General features: G+C 40.8%; 1 protein-coding gene across 1 annotated transcript in view; it reads left to right on the top strand.

Annotated features, from left to right (window-relative positions):
- The window catches only part of arhgef7a (Rho guanine nucleotide exchange factor (GEF) 7a), a 40,095-nt gene extending 27,677 nt beyond the window's left edge, over nt 1-12,418 (top strand). Inside the window, exons 12-20 of the mRNA XM_080752987.1 lie at nt 1,019-1,105; nt 1,255-1,333; nt 1,875-2,014; nt 2,580-2,801; nt 3,341-3,434; nt 3,886-3,975; nt 8,654-8,753; nt 9,916-9,970; nt 11,627-12,418. Of these exons, the coding sequence (XP_080609113.1) occupies nt 1,019-1,105; nt 1,255-1,333; nt 1,875-2,014; nt 2,580-2,801; nt 3,341-3,434; nt 3,886-3,975; nt 8,654-8,753; nt 9,916-9,970; nt 11,627-11,749 (990 nt within the window). The 3' untranslated portion in view covers nt 11,750-12,418. The remainder of the gene's footprint in view (nt 1-1,018; nt 1,106-1,254; nt 1,334-1,874; nt 2,015-2,579; nt 2,802-3,340; nt 3,435-3,885; nt 3,976-8,653; nt 8,754-9,915; nt 9,971-11,626) is intronic.
- The last annotated feature ends 1,516 nt before the right edge of the window (nt 12,419-13,934 follow it).

Genomic DNA, 13,934 nt, shown 5'->3' with positions numbered 1-13,934 from the left:
AAACCCTCCCTAGTGGTGTAAACAGCTGACTGGATGTTGACAAGGGCATTCACTAATCTCCTAGCAACAATAAGCTGTCGAAGCCGTCTATGCTATACTACTAGAGCTATATGTGTATCATTTTGACAGATATATCGGCCATTATTTGACTTTTTTGATGACTTGGTGGTGTGTGTACATATTTTTCAGCTTTTTAAAATGTTTTCTAAATTAGCATATCTACAAGCTATTTTTGAATATGCTTGAAAAGGGCTTAAATGGTTAAATAAAATAAAGTTCAGTTCAGTTTTTTGTCCATTGTATAATATAAGTTAAGTATATATAAGTTAAATGTCTTCATTTGCATTTTTTCATCAGTTATTGTTTCTTTTTTATTTATTTCCTTATTTAAACGTTAAACGTTTTCAAATGGAAAGTTGGAAACTTCATCAAAGAAATCAAATTGATTTCGAGATTGATTCTTTATTTTTTTGCATCGGTCTTGTCTATATTATGTTTTGGGAGGATTTTTCCTGTAGCTTCTAGCTTCATGCTTATGACTTAACAAATCATTTGACTAGGGATGGGACAATAAGCGATATTATCGTTTATTGTGATATCGTTTATTGTGTTTATCACGATAATCGCATCGTGGAGATTTAATATATCGTGATATCGTCCCCCGTCATGCACTGGGATCAATTCACCTTTAATTTGCCGAGCTGCATATGTGGTACCAGTTAAACCCACTATAATTGGTAAAAGTTACTTATAATATACGTACTTGATACAGTCTTTCTTTCACTCTCCATCAAATGTCTTGCCAAAAAATTGCCGATCTGCAAGCTTGTAGATTGGCTATTTTTTAGGCAAATGTTCCGCCCCAGGATAATGGATTTTGATAATCGCGATAATATCGTAAATCGCGATTTCTTTGGTCACAATGATCGTGATATGAAATGTTCATATCGTCCCATCCCTACATTTGACTGCAGTTGAATGAATGAATCAAAGTAACACTTCTCCAACCTCCCCTCAGGAGAAGTGTGAGCGCTATCTCATGCTCTTCCCTCACGTCCTCCTCATGCTGTCTGCCAGCCCCAGAATGAGTGGCTTCATATTCCAGGTCAGACTAAATCCACACTAAATCCCTCCCACAGCTGCACTTAAAAGTTCCATTCTAATTTCTCATTGAGGTTCCGGCTTCTGAATCCTGATCGTATCCTGATATACATGGTTTGTTTACTGTTCTTGTGTGATGATTGTTCCCCGCAGGGAAAGCTGCCACTGGCTGGCATGACGGTGACCAAACTGGAAGACTGTGAAGCCCACAAAAATGCCTTTGAACTCACTGGTAAGATACAGTATATTGTATCACGTGAATGCAATTTTAACACATTAGCCGCCCTTGTTTCTGATATCACCACGGATGGCTGCCGTTATACACCAAAACACGTTAATCGGTCTATGACAACAGATTGAGCTTGGACAACACACTCCATATTTGAGGCATCTGCATTGGGAAATCCTTATTTGGTTATTGCTCAGTCATTGTAACATGAGTCCATCCAAGTACCACGTTGGTTGTGTGTGTGTATGTATGTTGGTTGTATGTAAGTGTACTATTATGTGTGTTATGGCGAGATAACGGTGAGACACCTATGTAGCATGGACTGTTATGGACACTGTATTTGTTTTTTTTACCCGTTTACGTTTGCTCTGTATTGTTGATGCTCCTTAGTTTTTTCACTGTACACAACAGTACTTTTTATTTTTCACACTTTTACCTGTAACTTTGCAACCTTGACTGCTGTGCCGCCTCTGGGCTACGATTTGTCCTGGTGGGATAATAAAGGTATCTACGGGTATCTATATGTGTTGTGCTGTGTCTGCAGGTACTCAGTTCGAGCGCCTCCAGGTGGTGTGCAACAACCAGCAGGACCTGCAGGACTGGACAGAACACCTCGGCAGGCAGACCAAGCACACTGCAGCCTCCGCTCCCAGCCACAAGCCTCTCACTGTGCCCTGCCACACGGTCAGCAAGCCACCAACACACACACACACACACACACACACACACACACACACACACACACGACATGGTTTGGACCATGTCAGTTTATGCACAATATCGGTATAGGGTGTGCCAAATGTAGTTCTAAGAGCGGCCATTTCTTGGGTAAACACAGCCTTACACAGGTGTTCTGATTAGACTATAGCGTTAGTTCTATGCAATCAAACAATTGAAACACCTGTGTTTTTACTTTTTACCCAAGAAATGGCCGCTAAGGACTACAATGACGTAGGCGCTGGCACACACTATTGCAAAAGGCAACGATATGGCAGATTTGCTTTTTGAGATCACTGAGTTCGGGCTAAATTGAACCCAGTGATTTGCTGTGACTTTAACTTGGCATGTTCGTGTCAAGTCAAATGACAGTAGACACTTCAAAATAAGAGCGTAACCATGGTACCATCGGTTCTGGGGATCAGAGTTGGGAATCCCTCCCTGTATTGGATGTACAGTATATTTCCAGTGTGCACTGCAGTGTGTGAACCCCGAAGGATCGTTACATAGGCTGTGTCTTCTGCTCCCTCAGCTCCCGTCTCACCCCCTGACTCCGTCCCGTCATGCTGAGGGCAGGGCCATGACCGTGGCACCAGCCTACCACACCCTGCCCCACCCCTCTTCCCACAGTACCTCTCTCAGCACCATGATGTGGGGACCCCTGGAGCCCCCCAACACTCCCAAACCCTGGAGCCTGAGCTGCCTGCGCCCTGCGCCCCCTCTAAGACCCTCGGCTGCTCTCTGCTACAAGGAGGTAACCTTTCCTCTGGAAGTCTATAGGGATGGGACGATATTGTGATAAAAACACTCACGATAATCGTATTGTGGAGATTTAATTTATCGTGAAATTGTCCTCCGTCATGCACTGGGATCAATTCAACTTTTATTTGCCGAGCTGCATATCCAGCGTATACATACACGTACTTGATATACGTCTTTCTTTCACACAATAACAAATCTCTTTGCCAAAAAATAGCCGATCTACAGGCTCTCAATGCGTTGCGACGCGTTGTGAGCTTGTAGATCTGCTATTTTTTGGCAAATATTCCACCCTAGGATAATGGATGTTGGGGATATTATTGATTATTGCAATAATATCGTAAATCGCGATTTCTTTGTTCACAATAATCGTGATATAAAATGTTCATATCGTCCCACCCCTAGCAGTCTAGTGATATCCTTTTAGCCCAAATGTATGACTGTAATCTCCAGCACAGCCTCTTGGTACGCTAGTGGAGCTTTTATATGCTTACTCTTTTATAAGTCTCTCTCTTTTTGGCCCTCCTGCAACAGGATCTCAGTAAAAGTCCCAAAAGTGTGAAGAAGCTCCTTCCCAAACGCAAGCCTGAGAGGAAACAGTCCGAAGAGGAGTTTGCCTTGAGGAAGAGTATGTTTAGCATTACTTGTTACTGTGACCTTTTACTGGTCAACTGAAATGCATTGAACGTGTATCCTGCTTCTGTTGTGATGTTCTATGTCTAAAACATGTTACCTTTACAAATACTGTACATGTTACTGTCTGAGTTATACTTTGAAAAAGAGTGTAGAAACTCTTAAAGGGACAATTTATCTAGGAAGAGTTAACCCAATATACATTGTACGACAAACAGTGAAAATAACCAATCTGCAAGGTCAAAAGCTTTTTTTTTGTGAAAAAAAAATCACCTGCCCAAAATAGAGATGGCAGCTATAGCTGGTTAACCTTTTAAACCCTTTATAATGTTGTATGTCAGATAGGGAAGATTTTCCACTAGATGTTTGGCAATTTCTTTCTCTGGATATTCGACTATCATGAGTCATGACATGCCCAGATATAAGAGTCTGTTTCTTCTGCCCAGGTACGGCTGCTCTGGAGGAGGACGCACAGATCCTTAAAGTGATCGAGGCATACTGTACCAGTGCTAAGACCAGGCAGACCCTCAACTCCAGTAAGGAACCGCTTAGAAACGCACACATTGTACTTCCAAGGGTTTATGTTTGAGTGTGCAGTGTTTGTTTTTTCCATTACTCAGTTGTCTTTTCTTTAATACTGGTATTCTTAATGATCCTTTTTAACAATATCTTTTCTGTCTGTCTCTCTTTCACTCCTCACTCTTTGGCATTGCTCCGGTTTAACTTGTGTTACCCTTTTTGTAAATCCTTTTGTTTATTTTGTCATCATTTATTCTTTTGTTTGCGCTGTGTTATTTCCCCCACACTTGTGTGATTTTGTCCACATATAATTTGATCCATTTCGCCCACCCTGCACCCTCCATCCGGCCTTATTTCTTATGATTTTGCTCATCAACACGTTGCGTATGTTGCGTATGCTCCTTCCTTCCGCCATACCATCACCCTCCCCATGTTCTCCCCGTGCCGTATGCCCACACTCTCCCCACCCTGCCTCTCCTCCCTCCACCCCGACACCTCCCCCCTCCCGCCCACACCTCATTACGCCACCACCCCTCCCTCCAACCAGCCTGGCAGGGCACAGACCTGATGCACAACCACGTGCTCGCGGACGCCGACCGCTCCTGCACGGACTCTCCGGGCCGCCGTAGCAGCGTGACGCGGCCGGAGCTGAGCTCCGACCTCTCGGAGGACTCGGACTACGACTCCGTTTGGAGCACCCACAGTTACAGGATGGGCTCAGTGTCGCGTAAGAGCTGCATCTCTCACCAGAACTAAAACAAACGACAACAAAAAAAGTCCACTACTACTACTACTACAACAACAACAACAACTGCACTGCCGCGCTGTACCATAACGCAACGTGCGGCGTGCTTACCTCTTAACCTTTTGGTCTATTGAAAGAAACTAGGAATTAGAAGACGTTTTTACATTTTATTTATTTATTTATTTTGTTATATATTTGTTTTTGATTGTTTTTTTTGTTTGTTTGTTTTTGTGTTTCTTAACTTATTGGTTTTATTTATTTCTTGACCATTTTTTTAAATAGTTTTTGATAAGTATCTCCCTGTTGCCTTGACCACATCCCCTTTTTATGTGCCTCCTCTCTTTCCGTAGTTGTCATGCAGTAGGTGTTAGATAGTGTATGTTTATTTATCTTGAATGTGCCCTCTCCCCTTGTTTGACCTTCAGCGCGGGGGCTCTCGTCAGAGAGGACAGAGAATGCTACACTGTAAAATTCTCAGTGTTAATCTAACTCTGAGAGTGTACAGTTACAAATGTTAGGATTTGTACACTCCGAGTTACAAATGGATAAGTTTAATAACCCATTCAGAACGGGTACACATTATTGTGTATCATTATTTTATGCTTTAACTATTGAAAAATAGCAGATCTACAAGCTCACAACGAGCTTGTAGGTCTGCTATTTTTGAAAAATTGTGAAAATTAGAATTTTGAGCCGATTCTATAAGTGTCTTTTGAATCCTAAGGTTTTTTGAAAAACCTATGTTTCTATGTCAGCAATCTGGCTAGCCATCGTCAAAGAAAAGGTCCTTTTCACTTAAATGGAGCTCAGTTCTTGAGAGACTACTATGTCAGTGGTTCTCAAACCTTTTTATGCGAAGGACCCCCAAAATGATATGTATTTGGCCACGGACCCGCATCTCAAATTATTTAGTTCCAGGGACCCCCCAGATGCAAAGTTTGAGCTACAAACGTTTGCTTTAAAAAATACACATATTCAAAGATTTGCACACATTTTCACAACTTTTTCAAAAATAGCAGATCTACAAGCTCGCAGCGCGGCACTCGGTGCCGCGCTGTGAGCTTGTATATCTGCTATTTTTCACTGGTTAAAGCATTCAATAATTCTAGGCCTAAATGGGTTTTTAACAACGAAGATTTTACTGTAGAGTGGGTTTATTTGGGGAGGGAGGGAGCAACGGGGACAGAGTTTTTTTCCTGTCTGATATTCAGATGTGATTCAGGAAGGAGTGTATTCCATTTGCCATGTACTACTACTACTCCACTATGTCTGTTTGCAGGACGTACGCTCAAACATAGCACAAGTGCAACAATGACAAACAGACACACACAAACATACGCGCACACACAGACACGGGAGTATGCACACAAACGCTCCTGCTCTGTCAGAATAATATAGCGGCATGCAAATGCAACGCTTAACATTCTTAACGTTTTATCTAATGTTGGTTTTTAAAATATATCTCTTCATATTATTAAGCCCTATTTAAATTTTCCGGTCCAAAGCAGTACTTGCGTTTAGCCCACTGCATGACTAGAAAGTATAGAACCTTTAATGTCATTTCTAAAGTTTCATGCAATATGAAGCACTGGCCATTTTCTGTTCTAGCTGCTTCCAGGAAGAAAGAATTGTTAGTCTTGGTCACGCAAGTAGAGTGGTTGATGAATATACATCATGCAGTGAAGTTACTTTTCTACTATAGCTTCTACAGTGGATCAGTTATAGTCTAAACCATGTTGCTAACCAACTATTGTCTGCAAGAAAGACACCTCAAACTTTAGACATTTAAGGTATTTCAGGCAGAGGAATGAAAAATACAGGGGGGGTGGAAAGGGGGGGGGTTAGCAGTTGAATGTACACCAAAACCAAATTTAAATTGTGTATTTAAATGGAAAGTCTACAGGATATGCAATGAGATGCCAAATTCTCTGGCTCCTACTCTAGCTTAGCATACCCCCAAAGTAAGCAAACAAACACACTTTGCATCAGAACACAATAACTAGCACCTATAGCGTCGCAAGCAACCTTCCGTCATGTGTCTGGGGAAGCTGCCCATGATATCCCTTGCATTAATAACTATTTTTATGAAGAAGTATTTTTCCAGTATGGGTATAAACCACAGGTTGTAGTCCATTTAGAATGTCTCTCCTGCTAACAGCTATTATTTTGGTGATATACCGTATGTATATGGAGTTTATCGGTCCATGTTCTTTCTGTTTTTATAAAATCATTTCTCCGTTCTACTGATTATTTTGTATTCATATGATTATTTTTTATTTATATTTTATTCTGTATGTCTATGTTTACAAAACCAACTACAAAATGATCCCTGGAATAATATTTGCTTTCTCTTTACATTTGATTGAAATTGTATTAAGGTTTACACTGAAGCTATAATAACATGAAGTGTTTAAATTATTTTGCACAATCGTGTAATGGGGGGGTGGGTGGAAGGGGGGCAGAATCTGTCAAATTCAGTACTTTTTTTGTTTTGTCTGCCTAAAGTGTGTGATAATAGTCCTAAAGGTAGACTTAAGTATTCAGTGTTTACTGTAAAGTAAAAGCTCATCTGTAGTGTAAATGCTCACCTTCAGTGTTCTGGGAGTATAAAGAGATAAAAAACAGATGTAATTATACAAGATCATTTGTGAACTATTCATTCAGAATATTTCAGAATACTATCAGGGTGGACTTCAGCTTAAAAAGAAAAAATAACTTGAGTCTCCCTTTTTGTAAATATTGGTTGTCATGGATCAAGTGAAAGAAGAAAAAAAAAGAATCCTAACAGACATTCTATGAGTATTTAAGGCAAGAATATGACTGTCCTCATGTTATGTGCTATATACATTGTGACAGGTGTATTCTGTGGTTTTGACAAACATACTGAATGAAAATTCGGGACAGGCAGGGTGATGGAGCAACTAACTAACTGCCTTCGACCAACGTTGTCCTGTGTGCTCTAATGCTGTATACAATTCTCACGTGACCATGTCTTATTTACAAATGGCGCCTTCAGAATATCTGTTCTACACAACTGAAGTATACGAGTCCCAAGCGCTGTATTATGAGTTTTGAATAAATCTGTCATTTGGTAGACACTTGCATTCGGGGTGATTTTGTCAGATTTGCGGCATTTGATTGTTTTTGGTGTGGTTCAAAGAGTGTTTTTTTTAGTTTGTTCTTGTTTTCTTTGGGGTCGTTGGGTCCAGTGGTTCTCAACCTATGGGTCAGGACCCCCAGGGGGGTCCCCAAATAATTTTGGGGGGTCCCCAGATGGTTAACTTAATGTGCACTATTGTTTCACACTCAACAGTAAACAAACTAACATAACGTTTAAGTGTATAGAGGGTATATGCACATGTCTAAAGTGATTTTTTTTTAATGAAAGATTTTACATTGGCCAAATTGTCAAATATTAGAGGCAGAAAATGTGAAACTAGCCGATCTACATGTAGATCTGCTACTTTCACAATAGAACCGTGTTATACAAAATGTAATGCCTCAACTCTTAGTGCTCATAGGGTGGGCGGGTCCCCAGTTAAAATATGATTATTTTGGGGGTCGTGGCCTGAAAAGGTTGAGAACCACTGGTTTGGATGGTGGTGACTCAGTGAGTGAGGGTGAATGAATCTAACTTCCCTCTTTCCATGGTGTCTCCTTTTATCCTTCAACTTTCCTCTGTTTTTTTCTTTTTCTTTTTTGTCTCCCCCAATATCCAATCTGTGCTTGATTAACACACCGCCTCTCCCAAAATCCAGTGTTTTCTCCCACCGCTCTTTTAGTTGCCAGACAACCCTTCCAATCACACACAAACGAGTTAAGTCATTAACTGCTATTGTCTGAATTGTATGTGTGTGTACTGATAATAAACTTGAACTTTGAATGTGACTGAGTGGGCACTGAGGAGTCTTGCTGCAGAGCACAAAACTATGTGTTGTGTTTTGAAACAGGACAGCGGAAAGACATGGGCTTGCAGGTGATCATACCCGGAGAGGAGAAGTTTATAGTGGAGGATCCCAATCGCAACGGACAAACTGCCGGAGAGGAAAAGTAAGAAAGCAAACTGAGACCTTTTAACTTATTTAGACCTAGAATTATTTAATGCTTTAACTACTGAAAAATGCAGATATACAAGCTCACAGCGCAGCACCGAGTGCCATGCTGTGAGCTTGTAGATCTGCTATTTTGAAAAATCTTGATTTTTGCAAGTCTTTAAATATATCTTTTTAAAAGACATTTGTAACTCAAATATTTGCTTCTGGGTGGTCCCTGGAACAACATAGTTTGAGATGGGGGTCCGCGATCAAATTCATGTAATTTTGGGCGTCCTTGACATGAAAAGGTTTGAGAACCACTGACATAGAAACATGCTTTTTTCAAAAAAGGATTTAGAAGACATTTAATCATGTCAAAAATATTCAATAAAATAGCAGATCTACAAGCTCGCAGCGCGGCACTCGGTGCCGTGCTGTGAGCTTGTACATCTGCTATTTTTGTATAAACTCAGCACAAAAAGAAAGGAAACTTGACTTCGGCCCATTATATCTACCCTTTAATAATACCAATTTGTATTGTGTTTTATATTATTTTTATCGTGGATTCGTCACCTTTACAACGAGGTACAGTAACGGTAAGCATCGGGCATTTGAGGCATGAGCTACACAGCCAAAAGTGTGGGTTGCGCCAAGCAAAATTCTGCCAAAATGGCTTTGTTCTGCTCCCATTTACTCTTATTTTGGGCTTCCCTGACACTGAGCTTAACATTAACAAAGTGTATAAATGGCCAATTTGTGTGTTTTTTTTCTTTTCCTTATTACTGTGGGAGAGTGAACACCAAAAGAACAGTATTGCAGGCCTGCCAGGCAACGAGGTACAAACTGTACCTCGTTGTAAAGGTGACGAATCAACGATAAAAATGATATAAAACACAATACAAATTGGTTTTTATTAAAGGGGAGACATAATGGACCGAAGTCAAGTTTCCTTTCTTTTTGTGCTGAGTTTAGTTAAAGCATAAAATATTGGTTAAAGTAATAATGCGTACCCGGTCTAAATGGGTTAAGTAGACTTTTCTTCTCAGTCCCCAACAACACTATATCAAAAGAAATCTTGAATCGCCAGCTGCTCTTGGCTTTAATGATGCTTGTTCTTTGAGAGCTAGAACTGCTGTGTTATGAGTGCTATGTTGTGAAAGCTGTGTATTCTCTTAAAGGAGCCTGGTGGATGTGGTGTATGCTCTGAGGGATGAGGTCCAAGAACTAAAACAGGTGAATGGCTTTGTAATGTTTTTTTTTCTTTGGTCATGGGGATTTACAAGCTAAACGTGAATTTGTCTTTGTTATAAACCCTATGTTTAGTCGAGGGCTCTATACTAAATATCAGCCGAACAAATAAACAAATAAAAACAAAAACCTCTTGCTTGGTCCATACTGTACTAACAGTATGTTTTGGCATGCCCATTGATTACAACTCTCTGTATATATTTGACGTTCTTTACGGCTACGTACGCAACGCTACCATGCAGATTAGTTCAAATAAAATGTTATTCTGTAAGTGTAACCCATTAAAGCCAGGTAAACATCAGTGTCATTTTAGATTTTAGCTACAGTATATAGAGGCCATGTGCGTGACGACATCGTACCCGGAAGTTATACGGGAACGCCTACTGAGTGGCACAAAAAGCCTTTCTGGCCTTGTCAGCCCATACATCCAAACAGAAAAGTCCTATCTGATTGGTTTAAACGACTTATCGTGGAAAGCTTGGATCATCCTCTTTCTATCTGCAAAGTTTTTGTTTCATATAAATCCCCAATAGACATGTTGTGAGCTGGTGGAGTTTGGAAGCCCTGGTTTTCAATAACGGCTGGTACGACAGGACCGCTGTGTGATCTCCAACGAGCGCTTCCAAACTCCAACACTAAATGCTGCTGAACGTTTTGGCCGAGTTGAGGGGTGCGTTTTTATGGGTCCCTTAATTTTTTGGTTTCCTACATTTTGTTTTTAATTATTTCAAAACATTTTCAAAAAACATTCCCCCAAAAGCAAAAGTTGTAATTATTTTGCAATTTTATGGAGAAATCAAAGAAAAATCCAAGAAATTCCATTTAATTAGAAAGCAAAGTTTAAGAAGCAGTGAAAATAGCCAATCTACAACTGCTTTGTAAACTTGTAGATCTGCTATTTTTACTAGTTTTGGGTCCCGGGCAAATGTCTAATTTTCTTTTTTGGGAACCACTACTCTATACATGTATAGCGTCATACGTTTTTCAGTAAACTCTTAGGAATTAGAACATTGGTTTAGAACAGTGGTTCTCAAAAATGGCAGATACATTGTATACAAGCTCACAGCATGTCACCTAGTGCAGCACTGCAAGCTTATACATCTGATATTTTTCAGAACTACTGATTTAGAAGGAATTTGTTGAATCAGCCTCAGGTCTTAATGGGATAATATTTTTAATATTTACATTTATATTTAGAAAATCATTAAAATGAAAAAAATAAATAAAAAAAACTACAGCTTGCAATGGCTGTTTCTACAGGTCTAGGTGACAGGTGGAGGGCTCTGTTATCATGAGATATTGGCACCCATTAGAATGGCTCAATGCGAGGTCAGACATAACTATGGTATAATAGACAAAGACACATACTGATGACAATATGGTCCTATATGCAAGTGTTTCTTTTTTGTTCCATCGTCTTGTGTACATAAGCCTCCAGGCAGTCAGATAGTGAATTTAAATACTCTACCATGGTTTGCATGGGATTTCCATAGAACAGCGACCCCTCTGACTCTTGCTGGCCATTTTGATTCAATAACGGTAATTGACGCTTATTTTGAGCAGGGAGCTGAAATGACTGAATTATGATTGAATAAAGTGCATTCACTAAAACAGCAATGACTTCACTGTGTTCCACAACAGGATAATAAGAAGATGAAGAGATCGCTCGAAGAGGAGCAAAGAGCACGGAAGGAACTGGAGAAGGTTGTGAAGAGGGTGTTGAAAAGCATGAACGATCCAACATGGGATGAGACAAACTTGTGAGGCTGATGTGTTGTGTGGCTGAATTTGTGTGCGAGTGTGAGACATTGGTGCATTCACACGGCAATCTGTAAGCTTGCTTTCAATGTGTGTCTCACCTATACATTTATAAGCTTTGGAATGCAAGAGAGAGCACAAGCGAGTCCACACGTTTGTTTGTGTGTGTGGATGTTTGAGCTTGGTTGTGACAGGTGCGTGCGTCGTGCGCGTGTAAGTGCTCTGAGAGAGGGTGCCTTCAGGATTTCAGGAGGTGCCTTGGCCGTCACTGCCACTTGAGATGAGAGCAAGGGGAGTGGTTGCGGTTTGGTGCTGAACTGTCTGGACCAACCATTCCACTGTAACATTCCTGAAACGCCAAAACAATGGAATGAGCTGCACCTTTGGTGTTCTTCGTGGGTCTGACACAGCATCCAACAGTCTCTACAGCTGAATCCAAGATGACTGCACCTGGGGAGAACTTACTGTACCTCCCTCCAGTTTACAAACATCACAAGCAATGCATTCTCTTAATGTTAACTCTGACGGTACTGCGGCGGTACTCCAATGGTACTCTTAACGGCGTTGATTGTCACAAATGCCTCAGACAATTCTGAACTGGAACCTCTTCATTTCATAACCTCCGTTATTTAATTTTTTAAGAATCATGTGTTTGTTTTTCGAGGCAGTTTCCCTGGCCCAGGCGTAGCCCAGTCTTGTTATTTTAGAGGAAGGTTAAGTCTCTGCCAGAGAAACTGCTCTCCGTTGTCTTATTTTGTAGCGTGAATTATCTTTCTGCCTTCTGTTCCTTCTGAGTGTCCGAAGGGAGTTGTACAGATTTTGAATTTGTACTGTATGATGTAAATACTGCTGAAAGATGAGCCTTTGTCCTTTGGGAGAAATAAATGTGTTTTTAGGAGCACGACTCTACATAATTTGCCACTGAAAGAGACTGCATCATGTGTACCTATTAACCACTTTAGCCCTAGCGTTGTTGCACAAAAACAGTACAAATTGCAAACATAGCAGATATACGGTTTTCGGCTATAATTACTGTACGGTACATGCAAAAAATGGGGATGCTGGGTTGAAAGTGGTTAAAATGACACTCTTAATGACAACTAAAAGTGACGACTACAGTAAGTTGGGGAATCCAGACAAGTTTTTTGCCGGTCAAAATGTGCACCAATATATGCATGTTAATGACATGATTGTTAAAAGAATTATGTTCCCATTAATTTGCAGATATGAGACGAGGGCTTAGAGTTTCTAGGCTTGGGATGAATGCGACCGTGATATAATAATCCTTTCATGCATAAAAGAAATGTTGTGTGCACGTATGTGCACGAGTGCATCTCTATGCCTTTTTTATTGAAGTGACGTGCCTATTGAAACCCCCATTGTGTGCCCTGATACCACTGATATGCTTTGTAAGGAAACGATCCCGTTCTGCTGCTGTTGGCTAAATAACCACGGATGTCAGCCTTTTCACTGTGACTCTCACCTTGTCCACTCATTAGTAATGAGAACGGTTGCCCATTGTCTCACGGTGAATATTCCTGCATAGATACAAAGGCACAATTCAGATTTCTCCTCTAAAAGCAGATCCACTCAGATAAAGCCAGGCGGGGACTGTCACGCTGTGACCTTGTTTGGCCTGACTGTTTCACACTGCCTGCCTGACTGCAACATAATGTCAGCTAACGAACCAGGAAGTGGCGAGGGCCACGGCCTTTTCTCGCCAAGACTAGGGAGTCTGCCGATGCATCTGAAACGCTCAGCTGGCCTTCCCTGTTCTTCATGTGGAGGTAAGTACATGTCGAATACCCTACCAGTCAAAGGTTTGGACACTGCTCTCATTTAATGTGTGTGAGAAGCTGTACGTGTCCAAACTTTTGACTGGTAGGGTACTTCTGGTAATTTTTAATAGTACCATTTAATAGTTTGCAAATGTTGAGTTGATATTTCGACATAACATTTGTTCGACGTTCCATTGGTTTGACGCGGGTGAATGTTCACCTGGTGAAATGCTAACCTGCCTTCGCTGGTGAATGCAAACCTGGTGAATGTTAACCACTGCCTAAACCTACCCCAAACTCTAACCCTAACCTCAGTGAAACGACTGTCTAACCCTAACCCTTAGTCGAAATATCGACACGTAGAAATAGCGAGAATTTCCCGATTTACTTGGCACTGAAGGGTTTACTGTCTC

This window comes from Nannobrachium achirus (genome assembly GCF_963921795.1).
Source record: "Nannobrachium achirus genome assembly, chromosome: 22".
Classification (NCBI taxonomy): domain Eukaryota; kingdom Metazoa; phylum Chordata; class Actinopteri; order Myctophiformes; family Myctophidae; genus Nannobrachium; species Nannobrachium achirus.
Note: the sequence above shows the minus strand (reverse complement) of the source record. Positions and strands in the feature narration are given on the sequence as shown.